The sequence below is a fragment of the Plectropomus leopardus genome, chromosome 14 (genome assembly GCF_026936395.1).
Source record: "Plectropomus leopardus strain MGB_pleo_1.0 chromosome 14, ASM2693639v1, whole genome shotgun sequence".
Classification (NCBI taxonomy): Eukaryota; Metazoa; Chordata; class Actinopteri; order Perciformes; family Serranidae; genus Plectropomus; species Plectropomus leopardus.
The window spans coordinates 3,242,752-3,265,782 of NC_142189.1; the positions used below are offsets into that span (position 1 = coordinate 3,242,752).

General features: G+C 38.4%; 1 protein-coding gene across 2 annotated transcripts in view; it reads left to right on the forward strand.

Annotated features, from left to right (window-relative positions):
• The window catches only part of gfra4a (GDNF family receptor alpha 4a), a 217,151-nt gene that overhangs the window by 131,385 nt on the left and 62,735 nt on the right, over positions 1-23,031 (forward strand). For both annotated transcript variants that reach the window (XM_088087621.1, XM_088087622.1), the window contains exons 2-5: positions 7,240-7,521; positions 10,120-10,200; positions 17,430-17,769; positions 21,931-22,040. In XM_088087621.1, coding sequence (XP_087943747.1) covers positions 7,240-7,521; positions 10,120-10,200; positions 17,430-17,769; positions 21,931-22,040 — 813 coding nt within the window. The remainder of the gene's footprint in view (positions 1-7,239; positions 7,522-10,119; positions 10,201-17,429; positions 17,770-21,930; positions 22,041-23,031) is intronic.

Genomic DNA, 23,031 nt, shown 5'->3' on the forward strand with positions numbered 1-23,031 from the left:
CTCTCAACAGCATCCACTAACACCCCAAACCCACAGCAACACGCTCCTCGCCTCACTGTCTGTCGAGACGTTTATTGACAGCTTCCTCTAGATTAGCTCACTCCTCAGAAAGGTTGAGAAGTCTCCTGCCGGGCGCTTGGCAGTTAACCCCTTTTTTTCCCCAACAAGCAGAACAAGCTTCAGCTCAAGATGTATACTTGATTCAGATATGTCGTACTCTTTTCTGTTTTATCTGATCAACTCCTGAGTCACGTAACGCAGGGAGAGATCCTCCGAGTTGCAGTTTGAGCTCAGCGAAAGACGTAGAGTCCTGACAGTTCTGTCAGCCTGCCGGTGGGAAGCGAGCGAGCTCCTGCCTTTACTGGGGTGCCGCTTCTCCTCCTTATCACTTGATTGAGCCGTGATGGAATCAGATTTGATTAAGATTTAATTGCTGAGCTGACTCGTTGCACGGAGCGGCGCACCGAGAAGTCAGTGACACAGAAATAATTTTGGACATGATTTTTGGGAATCTGTCAAGCAGTGGATAACCAATTCTTCTCACTTGTTTAAAACAAATTGCTGTCATTTTAGATTGCTTTTAATGCTTTCCAGAATACAGAAACGGCTGCATTGTTATATTGTGATATAATTACCCTCCTATTTTCCTTTGAGGCAAAAAACCTCAGGTGAAAAGTTTTTCATGCAGTGGTCAAATCAGAGATTTTGGGCTATTTTTCCTCCATATCGCGTCTTTTTTTCTTTTGACTAGTGGAAAGAAAATGTCCAAAATACTCATTTAGGTGTTTGCTTAAATTCAGATTTCTGTTCTGGAAGTGTATGCAGAATTTATGCATATTTATGTAGATATTGTTTCTTTTCACATTGCAATATAAACATTCAGAAAATGGCAAAAAAATTATTTCTCATGGCTGTTGAAACTACTTTCTATATATGGAGTGATAAAAAGAGATACAAATTTGTACTGGGAAAACCATTGACTCAATACAAAAACAAAATTTAAAAAATTATTTTGAGCCTATCTTATGTCTAGATTTCTGTTCTGGAAATGTATGAAAATCCGTGCAAATTTAACTAGAAAATTCCCCATTTGTAATTTATACCTAACATTTTAGAAACTTGTAATACAATAAATCATTGTCTTTGTGTAACTGTGGAAGTTTCATGGTGATATTTTGTAGTTGAAATTTTTACCCTAGTGGTTTACGTTTGGTCCAAAAGTGATGGGATTTTAAAAGACATATCTTTAGAGGAAGTTTTCTCAAAAAAAAAAGAAATCTTCAACGCAACAAAACAAAAAAATCTAAACTTCAATAGCACTTACATTCACCAAATTTTGTAGTTTTAATCCTATCTATATTCGGAAGAACTTTACAAAGAGGGCTGTCCATATGTCATTCTTAGCCTGATTTATAGAACATTTTATTTCAAAAAGTATGGCGAAAATAGATTTTTTTAATGGTAATTGGCACTGTTTTCTGATATAAAGATGATATCCAAAATTCTGTCTCTGAAAACCTTTGACTCTAAAGTGTCAACCAGATGAAAGAAGAATTTTGAGCCTGGCTTTATGTTTTCAGTTTTTGTATTGCAAGTTTTCTATATTATGTTTAAACATGCAAATTAGTCCATATTTAACTTTGCTTAGCTAATACCTAATTTGCACATTTTAACATAAAATATCAGAAAACTTTTAATACAAAAAAAAATTGCCTTTATGTAAGTAATCATCTGCGGAAATTTCATTGTTATAGTTACTAGTTAATTTTTTACCCTATTCACCTGTAGTGTCTCCCCTTAAGGAGCTTTAAAGTTTGAAAAATCCTCTTATTCCGTCCCGTCTGACAGCATTTCATATATATTCTGTCTCAGCTTGTTCCAGCTCTTTATCGAAGCTCTGTGTTTACACTGGGTGACATATTCAAACCCATATTTTTATGGCTGCACCTTTCCCTCAAATGGAAATATTCTAGATGTCTTATGCATCATCTCATTCACATTTCAACAAATCCATTCTGACATGTTTGCTATTTGAAAACTTTGGGTTTTCGGTTGAAAATAGAAAAAGTTGTGTGGGTTTGAACAAAGTTTGTCTGTAGCAGTTTGTCCTGACTTTTCCTCCATCCAGTTAGCAGAGCTGTAGCAGAATGACTCTGGGGAACGCTTATGGTCAGTCAGATGATCGATCTGCCGTGTTGGCCGCAAACCAAAATATTTCAACAAATTTTGGAAGGATTGCCATAAACTTTGGTACGCATATCAACAGCACCAAGATAATGAATCTTGATGACTTTTGTGATCTCCTGACTTTTCCTCTAGCGCCACCAGCAGGTTGACATAAATGGTTTTGAGTGAAATTTCTCAATTATTGGACAGATTGCAATGAAATTTGTCTCAGACCACAGAAACAGACATTTAAATCCATCTACTAGGAAGGAAAGAGTGGCGGTTTTTATGTGTACCGTTGCCACTGAAATAGTTGTAGCGCATTTACTGTCATATAAACAAACCGACTTGTGGTAAGCGACCACGGAGTAGAAGCACGAAGCATGGATTGGTTTATGAGTGATTTTAAGGTATCCGTCAGTGTTTCTGGTGGCTTTTCAGCCGTAGTGCCACATCTCATGGAAATAACTATTAGTAAAAGAGTTTCTGCCAGTGTCTTATTTTTTGTCTTATCTGTAGTCTTCAGGTTTCATTCATAGCCTGATTTATGATGAGCAGTTAAGTAATGATACAAAGCGTGGATTGGTTTGTGAGGTTTTTTTAGGGTATCCATCAGTATTTCTGGTGACTTTTTAGCCTCAATTATGTTTTTTAAATTTTATTTAATTTATTTTTTCTGTGATCTGTCACTGTTTTCACAGCAGGGGTAGTGCCATAAAAAGTTATTGTTTTTTTTTCATTTATTTTTTATTAAGTTATTGATTGTATTGTATTGTATTGTATGTACACCGCTGTGGTTCCAGTAGGGATTTCGCCCCCAAAACTGGTTAATTTACATCAAAACGTGATCTTTTCCTTTTCAGTAAGTAACTGTTTTCTGTGCTGAAACCAAACAACATGATAACTACATTGTTGTTGAAATGTTAAGTTTTAACATATCTGCAACATAATTGCAAATGTAATCTGTGATTTGCAGATATTTTTCCCATCGATTTGATTGTTGTCAGGTATTCTTGTTAATCTCACCTATTATTGTCTACTGCAGCGGTAAATCAGTTTTCATTTGCTAACAGGATAAAGGTTTTATTCATTTCATGTCCCAAAACTCTGTCAACAAAATCATTTTTCACTTAATGCAAATGGTGCCAGTCTCATGTTTTGTCTGTCAAAAGCATCACAGGCTTTTGAGGCTGACGCTCGTACTGCCCGAGATCAGAGGAAGTAAAAGCATTTATTTTATTTTTTTATGGGTGACCCGTCTCCTTGAAAAGATTTCTGTAATTTTAGAAGCACAGAGAGACGTCTGCATTTTGTGCACTATCTCTGTTGCCTCGCTGCTAGAGAGGAATTGAGAATTGCTGGATTTATGTAATAAGAAAATTAACTCTGCAGCAGAGACTTCACTACCGTCTTACTCATTTAAGCACAAAACAAAACAAAACAAGAGTGCAGAAGGATAGAAAATACTCTTTATTTTCCTTATAAAAGAGAAAAATACAACCGTAAACCAATTAAGTTTCTCTCTTTCACCAAACAAAGGCTATCTAAAAAGTTATCACGCATTTGGCGAAGGCAGCTACAGTAACGTTACATCAACAAACATGCAATTACTGGAAACAAAAGCAACTAATAATAATTGCATTTTCTGTTGAATGAGTCGAGTGAACACTGCAAACAATTCAGTGTTCTTTTCTTTTCATTCTATTTCTATTGTTCAGACACTTGTGTTTTAGTACAGCGGTGTCCAACTGGTCCGGCCACACGGTCCAGATTTTTCTGAAGTCATTGATTCGACAAAATATAAATAACATGTGGGTTTAAAACAGAATGAAGTAAAATATATTGATGAACTAACTGCGATTTGTTAGAGCCAGGGGCATTTCAAGGATCTGAAGGCATTGGGGCCTTAACCTGGAACAAAAACATGGCCTCACAAACCTGCATGTTTTTTTTACAAAAAGAAATCAGGCAATTCAGTTTTTTCTTTTAGTTTTGGCTTCTTTTTTTGGGGGGGATTTCGAAAAGAAATTGCCTTTTTTTCTTTAAAGTTTTTGCTTTTATTTCTTTAAGACTTTTTTTGCAATTTTTTTTCATTCAAAGTTTATGGTGATTTTATTATTTTTTTATTTGTCCATTCTTTTCATCTTTAAATTGTTTTTGCAATTTTTGCATTTTTTTCTGTACAAAAATTGATAATGTTTTTTCAAATTTTGGGTGATTTTAAGAGAAAATGTGCCTTTCAAACTCACATGCCTGCTTAAACAAAGACCATTTATCAAATCATCTTAAACACACCATTTGGGACAAACACTTAATGCATTTACTCAGTCAATTAGGGAGGCTCAAGGAAAAATATTTATGGGGAGGGTCAAAAAAAATAACAGCCAACCCCCTGTTCTTATAAATAAAGAACAGTCCCTTAGGCCTAAAGACACTTCAAAATAAAAGCTCTGTGCTGCAAATTCACTGCACTTCAAAGTAGTGCAAAAGTGTTTTTTCACAAACTTGACACGGTCCGTTCAAAATGGACCTGCGACCGACCGAGTACACATACTCTGTATGTGTGTGTGTGTTTTTCCAAATCAGGCACAAAGACGGATTAAACAACACTGCATAATTTCTTTTCGAGCAAGTGTAAGAGCTGTTCGACAGCCAGGAATAAATGGGTATTTATGTAGCGTCCTCGGGGGAATAAAGCTTGCATGTTATTAGTGCCACACGAAACAAGACAACAGTAAACAAGTCGTTCCCCCACAGATGATGCAGCTCCTGTCTGGGCCAATGGGTAACAAATATGACACTTTATTTTGACAAAACACCTCAGTGTAATTTTGAGCATGTCAGATTGTATTGGCGAGATGAAACCCCCAAAAGTTTCATCAAAATCCAGTCAGCGGTGTCGGATGTATTCCATGTGACAACTGTATGAACTCATGAATATTTACAGCACCCCGCCCTCGGGTTTATGAATGTAAATTTAAAAAATGCTGGAATACAGTCGTGAGACGCATCGTTGACCATGTTTGATCGCTTCTGACAAGGGATGTAAAAATGTAATCCAATTATTAAATTCAACACAATTTACATCATTTTAGCGATGATTCAGTGGATCATAAACGCTCACATTAATTCAGCAATTTCTTTTGATTTGCTTCGAGGGATCATTTGGATTTCTTGAAGTGGGGTTGTATGAGGTGCCTATCCATCGTCAGTGTGTCACCAACAGAAGCTGGTGATTGTTTATGTACCAAAAAAGCTTGAATATCATTAAGTGTATGCTATATTTGGAATATTTGTACCTTTGCTGTCAGATAGCCCTTTTCATTGGCTCAACATTTTCTCAACCACAGAACTTTTGTTCTTCTGTCTGATCAGAAAACTGTGGTTTTATTTACTTACTTACCTCCAAAAAAACACCGTGCACAGCAAACTTCACATTTTTTTGCTGTTGTGGTTGTTTGTTTTTGTGTTTTTGAGTCTCTTACAATCATTCTGTGTCCCCTCTCTAAATTTTGAGGTTTTTGTGGGTCCGTGAAGGCAGCACAAGTCAAACCAAAGCCAGAGTTTTTTATGCCTCCACTCGTGGCTGCAGGCATTGAGTTCTCGGGTTGTCCATCAGTCTCTCTGAATAACCCATTCTTATCAATGCAGTATCTCATGAACGCTGTCATTTCTTCAGTTTCCACTTGAGTTCAGCGATGAACTGATTAGATTTGAGTGATCAAAGGTTAACTCTTTGAAATCAGGAGCATAATCACTTTTCTGGTGCTGCTGTCAGATGATAAAGTATTTTAAACTCTGAGCTCCAAATTTGTTCAATTTGCTCAAAAGCCATTTTTAAAGAAAAGCAAAGAACAACTTGGCAAGAGATGACCTGCAAATTGAAAAAAAAAAAGGAAATTATTTTTAGGGAAAATGTCCAGAAAATGATATATTTAGAATTATCATAATATATATTTTAAATTATTTTACAGAATTATTATAGCTTTTAAGCAGTTTTTTTTTTTAGGTAATTTCCTTGTTTTATTTCTTTTCTTTTCTTTTTTTTGTTTGTTTGTTTTGGGGTTGTTTGTTTGTGTGTTTGTGCTAGTTTCCAGGTAATTCTCTTGAACATTATTTTTTTTTTATTATTACAAATTTCTTTTTCGAGTCATTACTTCTTAAATTCCTCATGGCCTTCTTCCCATGTTTTTTTAAAAAAAGAATCAGGCCAATTTGCCCAGGTTATAAAGGGTTAACCAACGGCTCAATGTGGCGGTAGTGCAGGACGAACACATACTGAATAAGAACAGAAAAACTGTACAGTTAATAAAAAAAACGCACATCTTAATGTTATATTAATGAATTTTAATCTATGCCAAATTTTCAGTGCAGCTGAAGCATCTCTGTCTTTTGGGGAAAAAACACTTAAATGTTTATTGGCACAAGATTTGCAACATTAAGTAGGCCTAATAAAAATGTTTAATTCACTTTTCCTTCATCATTCATGGTCATGCTGGAGGATTTATTTGTAGCTCTGTCCCAGTTTTAAATCTTTTCCCGTATAGTCCTTATATTTTTCCCGTTTTTCCTCCAGTTGTGCTTTCTGTGGTCTTTAGATGTGTAGTAGACGTTGGTCCTTCGTCAGGGGGGCTACTTTCCCCGAGTTCCTCATAACTTTTTTTTTCATTACACTTTCTTCAGAGAAATTACAGGTCTTTGAATGATTTAGCACCAGTTGGTATAATTTTAAAAACCCCTGATACAGCAACTAGGTCATTATGATTATCATTGTTAAATAAGTGAAAAAAAGACAAAATATTTCAAAGTTTTTATTGCTTTGTCTCATTAAGTTTGGGCAGTTCTTTAACTTGCAGCCTGAAAAACTGTATTTCTTGTTTCATTTGGGCTTCAGTGTGTTGGATTAACACTCAGCGAGGTTTATTATTTAGAAGAACAAACAGCCTCTGAAATGTTTAAGCTTCACTGAACAAACGTACAGAAAAGCAGCCCACAGTTCAGTCCTGCTCAGAGCTCAACATGAGGGACCACGACATGCTGACTGACCTGTCCTCTGTCTGTCTCGTCCTGCAGGAGTCCCACGTATGGCTCTCTCTGCAGGCGGGAGGGACTGCCTGCGAGCCGGAGACACCTGCTCCAGCGACGACACCTGCAGCCCACGACTGCGCACCCTCAGGCAGTGTGTGGCGGGGGACGGCACCATGAAGCTGGGGCCCGGGGCGCGAAACCAGTGCGAGAACGCCATGACGGCGCTGCTGTCCACTCCTCTGCACGGCTGCCAGTGTAAACGAGGCATGAAGAAGGAGAAGAACTGCCTGAGCATCTACTGGAGTCTGCATCAGTCTGTGCTGCACGGTGAGAACGACACTCACACAGTCTCGTGGTTCGGAGGTGGGCGGGAGCAGGTGCAGGCGAGGTTTGTACAGTCATGGAATTTGCAAATAGCAATTTCCAGGCCTGGAAAAAAAAGAAAGCTAAATTTACTCTAGAAGTTTTGGAAAAGTCATGGAATTTTGTTTCACAAACCACAAATCCAGTGCTAATTTTCTGTTTTTAAAATTTCCATTTGTGATAAGTGGCAATTTTTTGGGGTGATTTTTAAAGGGAAAATAACCCTTAAAAATGTTTAAAGAAATAAAAGGTAATTTATTTTTCTTAAAAAATAGTAAAAATTAAAATTCTATTCTTTAAAAATCACCAAAACATTTTAAAGGAAAAAGCAAAGTGCCAAAATGTTTTCCTTTTTTTAAAGATAATTGTTTAAAGACAAATTAATTGCTTAATTCCTTTTTTTAAATACCACAAAAAATTAAAGAAAAACAAAACTGTCAAATTGTCACTTAAATAATTGCCAAAAGTTTTTGAAGAAAAAAAAATCATCAATAAAATAAATACAAAATATAACCATTCAAAGTTGTTTGACCCTCCCCTAAACCAAAATAATAAAAAAAAAGAAAAAAGTTCTTCCCCAGTGCTTAAAAATGATTAGACTAGCCTCCCCCTTTTCACCCCTCCCCTCTCACAAAAAACAAACAGTCCCTTGGTTATGCTCCTAATCCTTCTAATCCTGTTCTGAATTATGATTATTTTTTAAATGATATATATTCAAAAAAGCTGTTACATAATGAAAAAGAACCGATGGATTATAGATGGTCGTTTCAGAGGTCTTAAAATTTGCCTCAACGTCACGGAAGAATCATGGAAATTTATTGGTAAAAATGTGTATGAACCCTGTTCGGTATGTTATTGGGATTATCGAGTGTGTGCCGCCCATTACACATGAATTAGGCTTCCGCCTCCAGAGCTCAACTGTAAATTCCCAGCTGAAATAAAAAGAGTGATTATTGTGTCAAAAACAGTTAGAACCGAGGCTCTGATTCCTTTTGTTCCACCCACACTCGTTGTATTTTATCACTTTTGAGCTTATTCCAAATGCTTTGCGCTGCCATTGTCATTCCCGGCATTGAACCCCATTATTTTTAGTGCATTTACATTCAAATTCAGGCATTTAGCATATATTTTTATATTCAAAACAGCTGAAACAGAAACATTACAATAACAGTGAATATCCTCCAGTCAAGTGCAAATGTAAAAAACATGACATGGAGATAAAAACTAACAAAACAAACAATAAAGCTCGTACATCAGTAGTTATTATTTCCAGTCCTGAGTAAATGTGCGACTACACAATATAAACTCTTCATTAAAAACGTCTGACACGAGTGAGGCAAACAAGCTTTAGGACGGGTAAAATTAAAGCTTGGGCAGGCAGAAAGATGGAAAAGAAAAAAAAAACACCTCCTGCTGCAGCTGCGCGCCCTGACCATAGCAGCTCGGGAGATTGACCTTTGGTCAGGAGCTGTAAGAGGTTAAATGTTTTCAGAAATATGTTTTAGCTCACCGTTCAGCTGTAGTAAAGGTCATTTCTTGCCACCTTTGGGTTTAAAATTTACATTTGCATGATGTCACCCACCAGGGGGAGTCTTCATTGGTGTGGTGCTGCGCAGTGCATTCTGGTAGTTGTAGGTTTTTGAGCAAAAGTGTCTTTTTCTCTTTTTACTTTGTTCATGTAGAAAAATTTCAGTAAGATTTACGTTTTTCTATTGCAGAGACAGCCTAGTTTTAGTAAAATGTCATCTTCCCAGCAGCTGAAATACTTTTTTTAACCCACCTGTATCGAAACACATTAAAACTCCTTCATGAAACACAGGAAAAAAATCTTAATGGACAATTCAGCAAGAAAATGTCCTGCAAACTCAAAAAATATGTAATAGGGGACAAAGAAATCACCTGGAAATTGGCTGAGGGAATATTAGATATGATCCCAAAAAAAGGGAAAAATGTCCAAAAAAAGTATGTTTTAAATTCTTAATTTTGTTTTTAGATATGATCAAAAAACAAGGGAAAATGTCCCAAAAAGTATTTAAAATTATGTTACAGAAAAAAAGAAAATCAATTTCTATATTTTATATATATTTTATTTTTCAGGTAGTTTTTTGATAATTTTTATTATTTTTTTAAAAATTTTGGGGATATTTTTTTGTTAAGTTGCTCATCGCCCTCTTCCCATGTTTTTGAAAGAAATCCAGAAAATGTGCTCAGGTTTCCTCACTGACTCAGAACACTGCTTTTTCAGTATATGACCTGCACGCTCGAAACCTGCAATATTTTCAAACAAGCTTACTCGAAAACCAAACTGTGCATCACTAGTACATGCACGCTGCACAGAGGGCGGTGGGGTGTCCCAAAGACCCCTGACAGCTTCGTCTGTCCCTTCGTGAAGTCTTGAATTATTTTGTCTCCTTTTTATTACTTTAGATGTAACTTTTATAATACATAGTGAGTTTTGTGTCGGTGTTTCAGGACAGTGAAAAGACAAATTCTGCAGCTAAAAGAGCACATATTTCGGGTTGTCATGACAACAGAGCTAACCTCTTTGCTCTGTGTTGGCAGGACTCAGCCTGGTGGAGGACTACCCGTACGAACCGGAGGAGAGGGGCTCCGACTACGTCCGTCTGGCCTCCATCGCTGCAGGTGAGTGGGCGAGCTGCCACAAGTGTTTTTTCTGCTCCTGCCTTCGGTTTCCGAGCAGAGGGCAGAAAAAAAAGTTACTTAGACAATCAAAAGCATCCATTTATCACAACAATGAAAAAAGAAGTGGGTCTCGACCAGGGTGAGTGTCACAGAAAAAGCAAATCGTGATGTTATCCTGTTTTTTTTTGACGGAGTAGACGGAGGTTTGTGCAGGTGGGTTTTTGATGAGTAACAACCTGCGCTTTGCTGCTTTCTTGCCTCTGAGCCCGTGGGCAAGCCGCAGGGCTGGTATGTGCTGCTGTTAGCCCCTGAGGCACAGATTAATTACCTATTTACTTTAATGCATCTGGAAGCAGCAAAACTTGGAGGGGTGGAGAAAAAGACAGAGAGGAGCAGAAAGAAACCGGGTGAGAAAGAGACAGACGGAGGAAATGGAAGACAGACAGAGTCAGTTTGTTTACTCAGACAACACTTCTTCCTGTTGGAGGTTTGGAAAAGAGAGAGGCTGCACACAAATGAGGAGTTCCTTTTTTTTGTTTCCCCCCCGGAGAGGACAGAAAGTCAAGTGTTTTGTTTTCTCCGACAGCAATTATACTCTGGATGAGTGAAACCGAGATGGAGAGACTGCGAAACTTAAGTAACGACTTAAACGGAGTGATTAGTGTGGAACGCAGTCATGCATACGCCATACAGTATAATGATAAATGTCCTACAGACACACAATAAAAGTTAAAACAAGTGTATAATGACAGCTCAAAGGGAGGACGCGGCTTCATTTAAACATTTCGATAGTGTTTTTCCGACATGAAGCAGCTCAGTGTTTGAGGCAATGAACAAAGGTGGCTCGAAACTAAACCTAAAAAAAGTCTGATTGGTTTGTTTAACCCTCTTTGCTGTGATCAGACACCTTTCGCAAGCATTTAAACCTTTGAAATGCGAGAAAATTGGTTTGATTTTTTTTTTCTTTCAAAAACATGGGAATAAAGGCAATAAGCAACTTGGCAAGAATTAGCAAAAGGTGACAAGAAAATGGCTTGAAAACTAGCTGAGAGTGCAAGAGAAAAAGAGAGGGAGAATCACTGAAAAATTATCCCCAAAAAAGAGAAAAATAAACAAATAATGATGAAAATTCTATAATTAAACTTATGTTACACAACTTACGTTGTTTTTTGTGAAATTTTCTTTTTGTGCTGCTTTTTGTCTAATTTTCGTGTAATTTTTTATATTTTTTTCCTCTCATTTATTTCATTACTATTTTTTTAAGGAATCAAGCCAATTTGCTTGGCTTTCAAAGGGTTAAAGAAATGAAATAGAAATAGCTCTATAGATACATCCAGTATTTATGGTAATGCCCACAAAACATCAGATACTTTTACTCCAAAAGTGAAAACAAAGCATCATAAGCACAAGTACACTGAAATTAAGTATACGTGGGTATTCTTTTTTTTGATAGAATTTTCAATGAAGACCACAACTATAATGTATTATGAGGGCATTCATAGCAAATTACAATGCATTCATAATGCTTTATGACTACATTCATAAACACACATATGCTTACTGATGCACTTTATCAACAGTGGCTGGAGGCTGACCGATGGGGCTTATAATGCTTTATAAGTACCTATACTCATTTATACACACATCAAAAATTAACTGTAGTAAGGACTCATAAGCTGCTATAACAATCCATGCAGTATCATAACTTATTATTTTATGTGTTAGGTAAAGTGCAGTACATATTGATGCATTTATAGTAATTTATGCGTCATCATGGTGCTTCATTGTTGGTATTAAGTAAAGTGTAATGTAGTTTATAACTAATTAAGAGCATCCATAAGACACTTGACATCTATAATTCATCAAACGTCAAACATCTATTATTTTTTATGACTGTTGATTTAGTGCATCAGTAAGAATTATGTGTCATTATGAATGCATTATAATTCACTCTGAATCTCCCTTATAATGCATTATAGATACTGCTGCACATCTTTAAGATGTTGTATTCTCCTTAATTTAATGCATTTTATAAACTATATTGTTATGCTTCTTTTTATTAATAATGTCTGTGGGTTTTTTAAAATTTATTTTATTTTCCATTTTATGTTGTACATTCAATTTTTATCCTTAATTTTTATCTTACTTTTACTAGTATTATCACGTGGGTTTCAGCCATCTGAAGATGCATTCTGTGTCTTCTGTTCTGATATTATTTTATTTTTACATACAGATTTTATGAAGTCTTTTCCAATATGTTTTGCACACGTAATTTTTTTCCTTTAAAGCATGTTGGGCTGCATTTTTATTATGAAAGCTGCTATACAAATAAAGTTTATGATTATTATTATTATTATAGATGTGGTCTTCATAGAAGGTGTTACCCTTTTTTAACTTTATAAAGTTTTCATGGCTGTAGGGTACTGATATTATGGTAAGTTTAATTAATCGTATCTATACTGTCTCCCATGTGAGTTTTAAAGCTGCAACAGGACTGTTTTCCCGCTCGCCAACTCATTTAAAGACAAGCATGCAAAAACAAGGAAATGGCGATTACACTTTAATATTGCATATATTAATATATTTCTTATTAGCTCCTTTATATTTCATACGACTAAATATAAAATATAAAAAATATATTCTGAAATATATATGTTGTCATATTGATGTAAAATACTGAGCAGCTCAGGAGAGAACGAGTCAAAGCTGTTTATTCTTCCAGAGCCAGATAAGCAGCCATGTTTCATGTATTTACCACGGGATCGCGGAAATCCTTGCAGTATTAAAGTTGCACAGGGTAGTTTTGTATGTTGGCAGCTCCTAATGGCAATGAGGGATCAGTGTCAAATCTAAATTTTATGACTTCAAACCAGAAGTAATGCGAGCTGACATCAGCAAACTGCACATCCTTTTTTTTTTTAGACCACAGGGATAAGAAAGGCAAATGATTTAACTGTGCTCCGAGGCCAGTTCAGGCAACAGTTTGCATCAAAGCCCTGAAGGTAAATTCAGGTTACGTTCAGGTTGTGTAACGATGATAATGTTCTGCTCACCTGTGTCAGTGCGGAGATCAGGGGGCAGGAAACTCTGCTAAACACAGATTTAGACTGAGTTCTCTCAATTTAACCTTCAGAAACACGAGCTAATGGGTGTGATTTCTTTCAAAAACACAGGCAACAAGCAACTTAACAAGACATTGCCCCCAAAAATAAGAAAAGAAAAAAAAGTGGAAAAATTACAAGAAAATTACCAGACAAAAATAACAAAAATATTATTATTATTAGCAAAAAATTAGTTAAAAATTAGAAGAAAACTACCTCAAAATAAGCAAAAACTAAAACAAACAAGAAAGGCTATGAGCTTGTCAGTAGGAACTGGCTCCCTCATGATGCAGCAGGAGCTACAAAAACTGTTATTGCATCACATAACTCTTCAAAAGTTGAGCAGATCATCTGGAAGTTTTGAATCCGCAATTCCTCTGTGAAATCGTGGACTATCAGCTTTTAGAAATCCCTCATATGTGGCCGCTCCCACCTATCAGGGGCTCGTCTTTCCATTATCTCTTGTGCAGGACAATGAAAGAACCAGATCTGTGAACACCCTAAAATTAAAGCTTTTCACTTCACCCTCATAGTCACTGCATCATTCAGGATCCTTGTTTCCTTGTTGCTTTTCAAAGCTTGTGACCAACCTGTTGCATCAGAATGCAAAGAAAACAAAACTGTTGGTATTTGTCGTACGACCCCGGTGCGTGAAGTAGAAAATCCTAAAAAACAATAGCGAGGCCAAAGATGCATTAAAAAGCTTCTTTCTTTCTTGGTGCAGAACTTGTTATGTGTTTAAACTGCGGCACTTTCTTAATACCACTGACTTCCTTTATTTATCCGATGCATTGGTAAAGGTTGAAGTCCTCTGTTGTTTAAATAATCCTGCGAATATGATGAGCCGTGGCTCCGGCTCGCGTCTTTGAGAAGGGTCATTACTCTGTTTGAGGGAGAGATGCTATAAGGGCAGAAAAACATCCATTAATCACGTCTTTGTTGTTTTGGCAGTCGACTTGTCGAGATGCATGGCGTGGATGTCAACTTTGACCTCCCGCAGAGTTGCTGGAGTGAAATTTACGAGGCGGCTGTACAGTGCAGGTCCGCCGCTGCTGTAATTCAAAGCAGCCAAAAACGTGCGGTGTTGTTTTAACAAGCAGCTTATGCACGAGGTCACGAAGATGTGCTCATGTTAAAGGGGGCGTCCGCTGAATCTGAATGATTTAGTTGTTTTTTTCTGTGTCTCTCATTTGCTTTCAGTGTGAATGCTGCAAAAATAAACCTAAAAAGCATAAAAAGTAGAATAAAACTGATTGTAGGCAGAAGTGTCCCAAAAGAGCCAAATATTTTAACATTTCAGTGGTTTCTGTAGCTGAAAGTAAGCAGGCGTTACAGGCGTTACAGGCGTTATATGAAGGAATAATAAGAAGTCTGAATAATAATAAAGAGCTGGAAGAACAACAGTGCGACCGCTTGCAGCGATGACATAATGAATTGGTTAAGGAGACGAGACGGATGAATGTTAAAGCAAGCGTGAGGATTTTGTGGTAATCATAAATGGAGCCGGGCTGATATCGGCGGCACAATGTGCTGCTGAGATTCACGGTGGGCTTGAAAAGTGTCTGGCTGAGACGTGGAAACATCCATGAAAATGAAGGAAGCCTGAGAGCAGCTGCAGCGTCCCGGAGCTCTGCTGTCGGGGAGAACACGTGCGTGCAGAAGGTGAGGAGCGCAGGAGAAGTGGATGTTTAGGGTTGTGGGTTTTTGGCCACGTTGAAAAATGACATTTTAATATGGGACAGACGTTCTCATGCACGTCATTGAAAATGCCGCAGTCACTCTTTACAGCTTCAGCTCCTGACTGTGAGATAAGACGATGTATAAGACCAGGTATAAAGAATTTTCCTGATTTTCGAGAAGGGTGGCACCCGTTATCATTGATAAAAAAAACAGACTACGAATGACTTACGTAGGGCTGGGCGGTGTGGCCGTTAAAAAATTTCACGGTACACAATATATATCACAATATTTCAAATCTCCTCAAAAGCTTCATAAATGCTGCACTGGGCAACAAAATCAAATGTCACAATATGACGAAATGTGTAGATATTGATACTGTGACAATATTTCAGGGATGACTGTTTGTATTTGGACAAAATATTAACACAATGAGTTTTTGGTTATCGACAGCAATGTGGATTTAATGACTTACGCGGGTGAACGCAAGTAGTTAGAGCAGTCTGATAAGTTTAGAAAATGACATCACTTTACTGCAGCCTTTAAAATCAGGAAAAGACAAAACTTATCATGACATGAAGATATCCAAATCGAGTGTCGGTATGTGGTCTCATATCACGGTAACGGTCCACTCTGTCCAAGACTAAGTCAAAATGCATTTGATTCTGAGACAAGACAGAGACTCTCTAGACCAATCTGGAGTCCTGCGACATTAAGTGATAGTCCACGATTTTCACAGAGGAATTGTGGATTTTAAACTTCCAGATGATCCGCTCAACTTTCTCAGAGTTATGTGATGCAATAACAGCTCTTGTAGCTCCTGCTGCATCATGGGCGCCAGTTCCTACTGACAAGCACATATCCATAGCATCATGTGACCTAGAAAAGAGAAAAAAGGTGTTTCCATTCCAGTTTTGCGAAATATGGCTTTTTCCAGTCACCTGAAATACCACCTCCTGCGAGCCTGACAATGGGATTTTTTTTTTTGAAATTGACGTGTTTCCATTTGGCGTATTTTATATATACAAATTCAATTTGAGCAATTTGAGGGTTAATGGAAACCCACCTGCTGTTATATCAGGAACTTTGTGCTGCTTCTGTGCAGCCAAAACTACAGCATGTGTCAGTGTCCAAATACCAGACTGCGATGATTTAAACATGCGCTGATGAATATTACAGAGGCAGGAGGACGACTGCAAAACAAGCTGAAACATGAGTACATTCGGCCTCCGGTGGGTCCAGTGAGGAGCAGCGGTGGATTTGGGTTGTAGCGGGCAGTTCGGAGGTGTAAATGTGTGTCTGAATGTGAAGCAGGATGTTCCAGGATAAGAGCGTACATGCTCAGCAAGTCTCCTCTCAATGAATAATGCATTCTCTAAAAAAAAGAACATAATAACACAGATTTCACATGAAAGCTGATGTGCATATTTGGTTTCCTGCACATGTGGCCGGATGCAATTAGTCATCCCGAACCTGGAGCTCCGCCAGGTCCTCGCGTCCCCCCCCCCCCGCCTGCTTAGCGGTTAAGTTGGGAGTAACCTATGCTTTGCGATGGGTTGTTAGTTTGCTCTCCACGGCCATTCATATTTTATGTGACAGCTTGGTGCGAGCCGAACTCACCAGGAGACACAACTACAGGCAGTTTACAAACTAATGAGCGCCGCGATCTGCCAGAGGAGCTGAACGTCATCATGGCCGTATTGACTGGGAGGTCGCTCAAGGGGGGGAAAAAAACGCACACGATGATGGATTGGGAAATAATGCATCCAAAAAAAGATGGTTACGAAAGGGGGCTTTCCAGTGCCTCCGCAGAGGTGGCTCATTACCGAGGAAGTCAGAGAGGGAGCGGGCACTGAGGGAGGTAGAGACGGACAAAGTCGAGGAAGATGGCGGAAGTGAGGAGACAGATGGAGCGAGGGGGTGACGGCAGAGAGAGGAGGATGCGGAGGGATGAGGGAGTCAGGTGAGTGAGGGATGGACCCAGCTGCAGGCAGGGAGTGTTGGAAAGATGGATAGATGGATGAACGGGAAGGAGCGGTAATTACAGGCCTTGTTGTGCGGTTGGAGAGACGGAGGAGACGCTTTTCAGCGCTGCCACTCTGCATTAACCCAGCAGAATGAAATATTCAGCCATTAGGCCTCGGCTGAAACACATCCAACGCCCGAGCTCATGCAACATTTAGGCACCATTCATGTTCTATTCATTGCAAGGAGGCTATTACATATAATCATCATTTTGGTTGAGTTTGTACTTTAAGACACATGTTTCTTTTTTTTTTTTCCTCTGTAAATGCAACACTGCGTCTGAGTCCAGAGGTGAGAGTGGCAACTCAATACCGACTCCAATTAGGCCTCTGAATCATTGGTAAACATTGGCTGGGATTTGATTTTCTCAAACCACACAGAGGGATGAAATGCTTTCTGCTTCCCCATTTTTGTGTCTCCTTGCAGAGTCTGAAGTAACGACGGTGAACCGCTGCCTGGATGCTGCCAAGGCCTGCAACATCGACGAGACGTGTCAGAAGCTTCGCACCGAGTACGTCTCGTCCTGCATCCAGCCGTCAGCCCGCTCGGGGCCGTGTAACCGACCAAAGTGCAACAAGGCTCTGAGGAAGTTCTTCGACCGCGTTCCCCCCGACTACACCCACGAGCTGCTGTTCTGCCCCTGCACCGACACCGCCTGCGCAGAGCGCCGCCGGCAAACCATCGTGCCGTCCTGCTCCTACGAAGACAAGGAGAAGCCCAACTGCCTGGCCCAGCTGCGCATCTGCAAGGCGGACTACGTGTGCAGGTAGAAATTAGAGGTGTTGTCTCACATGCTGCCACCTGCATAGAACATTTTCCCTTTAAGCCTTTGAAAAAAATTGCAATAAGAACAAGGCAATGAGCAATTTAAGAAGAAATGATCCAGAAATGAGCAACGAGAAAATTACCTGAAAATTAAGAGGTAAAAAGAAAGTTAGAAAACATATAAACAAAACCTGGAATGTTTAAAAAATAAACAACAACAAAATAAAATAAAAAATTAATAATTCTATAAAAATAACAAATGACCCAGAAATTAGCAAATGTACAAGAAAATTACCCTAAAATTTGCAAAAGCAAAAAAAAATACACACAAAACAAAACAAAACTGAGAAAGTTCAACTAAACAACTACAAATACAAAATAAATAAATTATATAAAAATCATTTCAAATATATAATTATAATAATTCAAATAAAGTTATCCAGACTTTTTTCATTAAATCTTATCCAAATATCTTTGGATTTCCAGGATGCTTCTTGCCAAGTTGCTCATTGCCTTTTTTTTAGGGTTTCCTCCAAAACCAGTTATCTCAGGGTTCACAGTTAACCCTTTGAGACCTCTTAATGTACAGGAAAATGTCCTTAGAATCTGTTTAAAAGATTTAAATGCTTATAAAAGACGTCTGAATGCAGCACAAGGAAACTGATCACAAATCAGTTTAACGCTGAACCTTTTTTAAAGCAAACCATAGCTATTAGATATTGCGACATTGTTCTGCCTTTTCTTTTAGTGAGGTATGAAATAGATTTTGTAGAGACTGGAGACTTAAAGAAATCGGTAAGGGAAGGAAATAAGGAATCCATGACAGCAAACACTGATTGATTTGGAAAGCTGCGGTGTGTTCAGGGGTCACTCTGAAGCTCTGAGATTTAAAGCTGAAATAGATTTTTTTTGAAGGTTAGTGGGAGAAAAAAAGACTCCCACAGATATGAAACAAGCTTTGATACACAATATCAGCTTATCGGGTTTTTATGTTTAACTTGTTAGCAGACACCTGCCTGAGGTTACCGACACATCCAACACGTTGTTTGATGTGCAAACTCCCGAGAAAACTGTCGGGGTCTCTTTGTCGTGTTAGATGTTTGACCAGCTTCACCAGCCGCTTGTTTACTCTGGCTCTCTGCTGCTGCACACCGACGGTCAGTCCACAGTTAATCCTAAAGCATCTTAAGTCGCAACTTTACAACAAAGCATGAACGCAACAACCACAAAAACTGTAAAACAGCACCTGCTGTCAACTTTTACCAGATTACAGTACAATAACAAACGATAACAACCAGTATAATCAATCACATACAATCACATACACCCAGCCGCATCTCATCTGCATGTGCCCATTTACCCCCCCAAAAAATAAATAATAATAATTATTTTTAAACCTTAAATAATCAATTTAACAAAGAAGAAGAAAAAAATCACAGTAATAAATAAATATAACACAAATGATAATAATAATAATTAATAAAAAAGTGGTAAAAAAACAACTTAAAAATACTTTAAAAAAAGCATGTTGTTGAGAGAAAATGGATCACCTCGAGTTAATTTTCACGGCGTCACATTTCATATTGTTGTGTTGAGTAGGAAGTGCTTTGTTGACGTGTTGGCCTCGCACAATGACCCCCCCCCGCCCCCCCGCAGGACGATAAATGGCACTGTGAGTCTGTGAACACAGGTCCGACCGCTATGATATGTTCATTTAGATTTAATTAGTCAGCAGTGTTTAATTAATTCAATTGTTACAGTCATTAACTGTGTTTAATTAGTTCAGTTAAATTCTGCATTCATTTCCTGAATGCAGAATTTCACAGCAGCGGGGCGAGAAGCGGCCGTAGGAAATAGTCATTTTTGGAGCGGCCATTATCACACAGGATTCACACGCGACGTTCCCGCCTCAGAATATGTTTATGTCCGAAACATCATCAGCAAACTGCAGAAAAAAAACGAGCCTCTGTGCGAGATAAGTTATCTGAATATTTATTCTGCGCTAAATCTCTGATGGAAAACAAAGATTACATTCAAATTTAAATTGATTGTCAACAATCGGGGAGCTAACAGCGTCTTATGAGGTCGTTAAAATTCAGCGGGCGCGTTTCTCTTCTCAATCACCGGAGACTGAAAACATGGAGTCCTCATACCCGTCCTCTCTCTCTGACAGCGAATGGTGGCCAGCGTTTAATCTAGTTCCTCTTCAAATGTCAAGAAGACAAAGGGCTTCATCTGTCACGGCTATCGATCAGGCATTATTCTCCACCGCCGCCCCCGATGGATGGAGCATCTCAAGGCCCCGGCGCGGGCCGCCAATCCCGCACCAGTCAGCTGGCATTAAGCGGCGTCCTGCGGAGGACGCCTTCACTTAGCGAGGGGCCTATGAGTTTTACGCACATCATTACAACGACATGACAAACGAGGGCAGAGCGGAGATCGTGGTGCCCTGAGGGGATCCCGTTGCAAATGCCAGTTGGACGGGGGCGGCTGATGCGATATGATGGCCGAGATAGCCTTGTACAATGATGATGATGATGATGATGATGAGGTGAGATGTCTGGGCCGGCTGGCAGGAAAAGGTGAAGCAGGGAAGGCAGAGCGGCTGTGGGAGGAAGAATTTATATGGAAGATCCATATTTGTCTAATCTGCTCGCGGCCAGGCCTGCCAGCCAGCCAGACAGCGCCCACGGTACTCAGAGCAGAGCCAAGGCCTATCTTTGCCCCTCATTGACTCTTTACAGCCTGGCAGCTTTCCAGAACGCGCCGGGAAAAAGTGGGGAGGAAAGAAAAAGAGGGATGAATGTCACAAGAGGGGGAGCGCTGCAGAGCGGGAGATCTCTGAAACCTGAAGCTGCATCGCTTTTCTGGTGCTGCTTTCAGACGTCTTTTAAGCCTTTAAACATGGAAAACATTTTATAAAAATTTACTTTGTTAAAAGAGAGAGAGAAAGTTATTAGAAAAAATATATTTATATTTTTTATAACTTTATGTTTAATTTTTTTTTTATTGTTCAGGACATTTCCTTGTTTGTTTTTTTATTTATTACTTTTTTCTTCTTTCCTTTTTTTGTTCTTTTTTTTTGCTTGTCAAGTAATTTTCTTGTTACTTTTTGCTAAATTTGGGGTCATTTCTTGTCTTCAAATCATTTCCTTCTTCCCATGTTTTTGAAAGAAATCAAACCATTTTCCTCAGTTTGGAGTGAGTTTCAGACGTATTTTACAAGATTTTAAACCTGGAGGAAAAAAAATAAAAAAAATATCTTTGCTAAATAGAGACAGAGAAAGTTATAAGATAATGTAAAAAAAAAAAAAAAAGAAACCTAGGGAAAAATGTCCAGAATTTCTTTTTATAATTATTATAACTTTAAATTTAAAATCATATTACAGATTTTTTTTATTTTGTTTTCTTTTGCTGCTTTGAGATGTCTTTCACAAGAAAATTCTATTTATAATTATGACTTTATATTTCAAATAATTTTACTTTCTTTTTATTTATTTATTTTTTATAATGAATTTTTTGGCAATTTTTCAGGTCATTTTTTCAGGTCATTTTCTCGTTAATTTTTTGGTCATTTCTTGTCTTCAAGTCACTCATTTCCGTCTCTCCATGATTGTGAAGGAAATCAAGCCAATTTGCTTTGGCTTGAGCGACATCACTTTTCTTGTGCTGCTTTCAGACGCCTTTGACAAGTAAAAACAAGGGAAAAATCTCTAGGAAAAAAGGAAAAGTTTAGGGAAATTATATTTAGAATACATATTTAAAAATATTTTTACAAATGTATTGTCATTTTTAAACACTTTTTCCAGGTCATTTGTGTTTTTTGTGGGTTTTTTTTTATTTAACTTTATTTTATGTTATTTATTGATCTTTTTTATTAATTCATACATTTATTTATTTATTTTTAGTAATTTTCACTAATTTTTGAGTCATTTTTTATTGCGTTGCTCATTGCTCTCTTCCCACGTTTTTCCGCATAAATCAAGCCACAGTGCTCAGGTTTCTTAAAAAAGGAGGAGAGATGATGCAGGTGGATGAGTGCTGTGGGTTTTCAGGTCCTGTCTCTGAGAGAAGGCGCCGGCGCCGGCCCCGTCTCAGTGACACGCTGCGTGCAGCCGACAATCTCGAGTAAATGATGGATGGCATGTTATTGTTCCCACAGGTCTCGCTGGGCACAGTTCCAGTATGATTGCCAACCCTCCGAGCAGAGCGCCAGTGGCTGCAAGCAGGACAACTACGGAGCTTGTCTGCTCGCGTACACCGGCCTGATAGGTAAGAACTAAATGTTTGTGTGCCGGCTCAGGCCTCCTGCTGTGATGGATCAGGGACAAAAAGGTTTTAGAGGGAGCAAGGAGGAGAGCAGACAAGTGCGCCGCTGAACAGGACTCAAAAGAATGAATCAACGATTGTGATGAGAGGCGCGCTTCAGCAATCGATGCAGCGCTGATTAATGTGGCTGCAGCACGCCCGGCCAAGTCGTTGGCATTATAAGTAGTGCAATTACAACTATTGACCGCTGTTTTGAGAGAATTATCCCTGACGTGACGATGAGTGGGAGCAGGCGGAGGCGTGGAGCACGGCTTATTGTACTTTGGATAGAAACTTAACAAAAGATCACATAATGCACAATAGCTTGTTAAAACCACTCAGTCTAAACACGACATTATGGGACAATAATACCGCACTGCAAAAAAAGAGTAAAGAAAAAAAGGTTGTTTAGTTTGTTTAGTCGGAGGAGACAGATAAAAGCAGACAGAGACAGAGAGGTGTGCAGCAGTGATTGGCCGCTCCAGACAACTGAAGTCAAAGTGAGACTCTGAGGTGTTGTTGTTTGGAAGTCTGGGACCCAGAAAATCAATGGAGGTAAATCAAAACTTTTTTTCGCCACACTGCCTCAAAGTGAAGCAATTCTATTTCCCAACTCTTTTAAAAGAAAAAATACAAGCTACAAGGCAATATTACCTTTCCCGGAGAATGACTTCCCAATCACTTCCTGCTGAAAAGCTCCCAAAAGAATAAAAAAAAAAAACATCTGAGGGACCTCCATGATAGTGGGTGGACTTTTTAGAGGGTTTGCATGGTTTCTGGCTGTGGTAAAGGGTGTCATTTTTGGTGATTTCTATAGAAAACATGCTCGCCAAACCCGCAGGCCAATAAGGTTTGGAATTTTTTTTTCTGTAAAATTTACCAAAAATGTTGTCAGAAGTTTTTTTTTATTGCCTGAAATTTTAAAGAAAAAAAGCCCAATTAAGACAAATCTGTG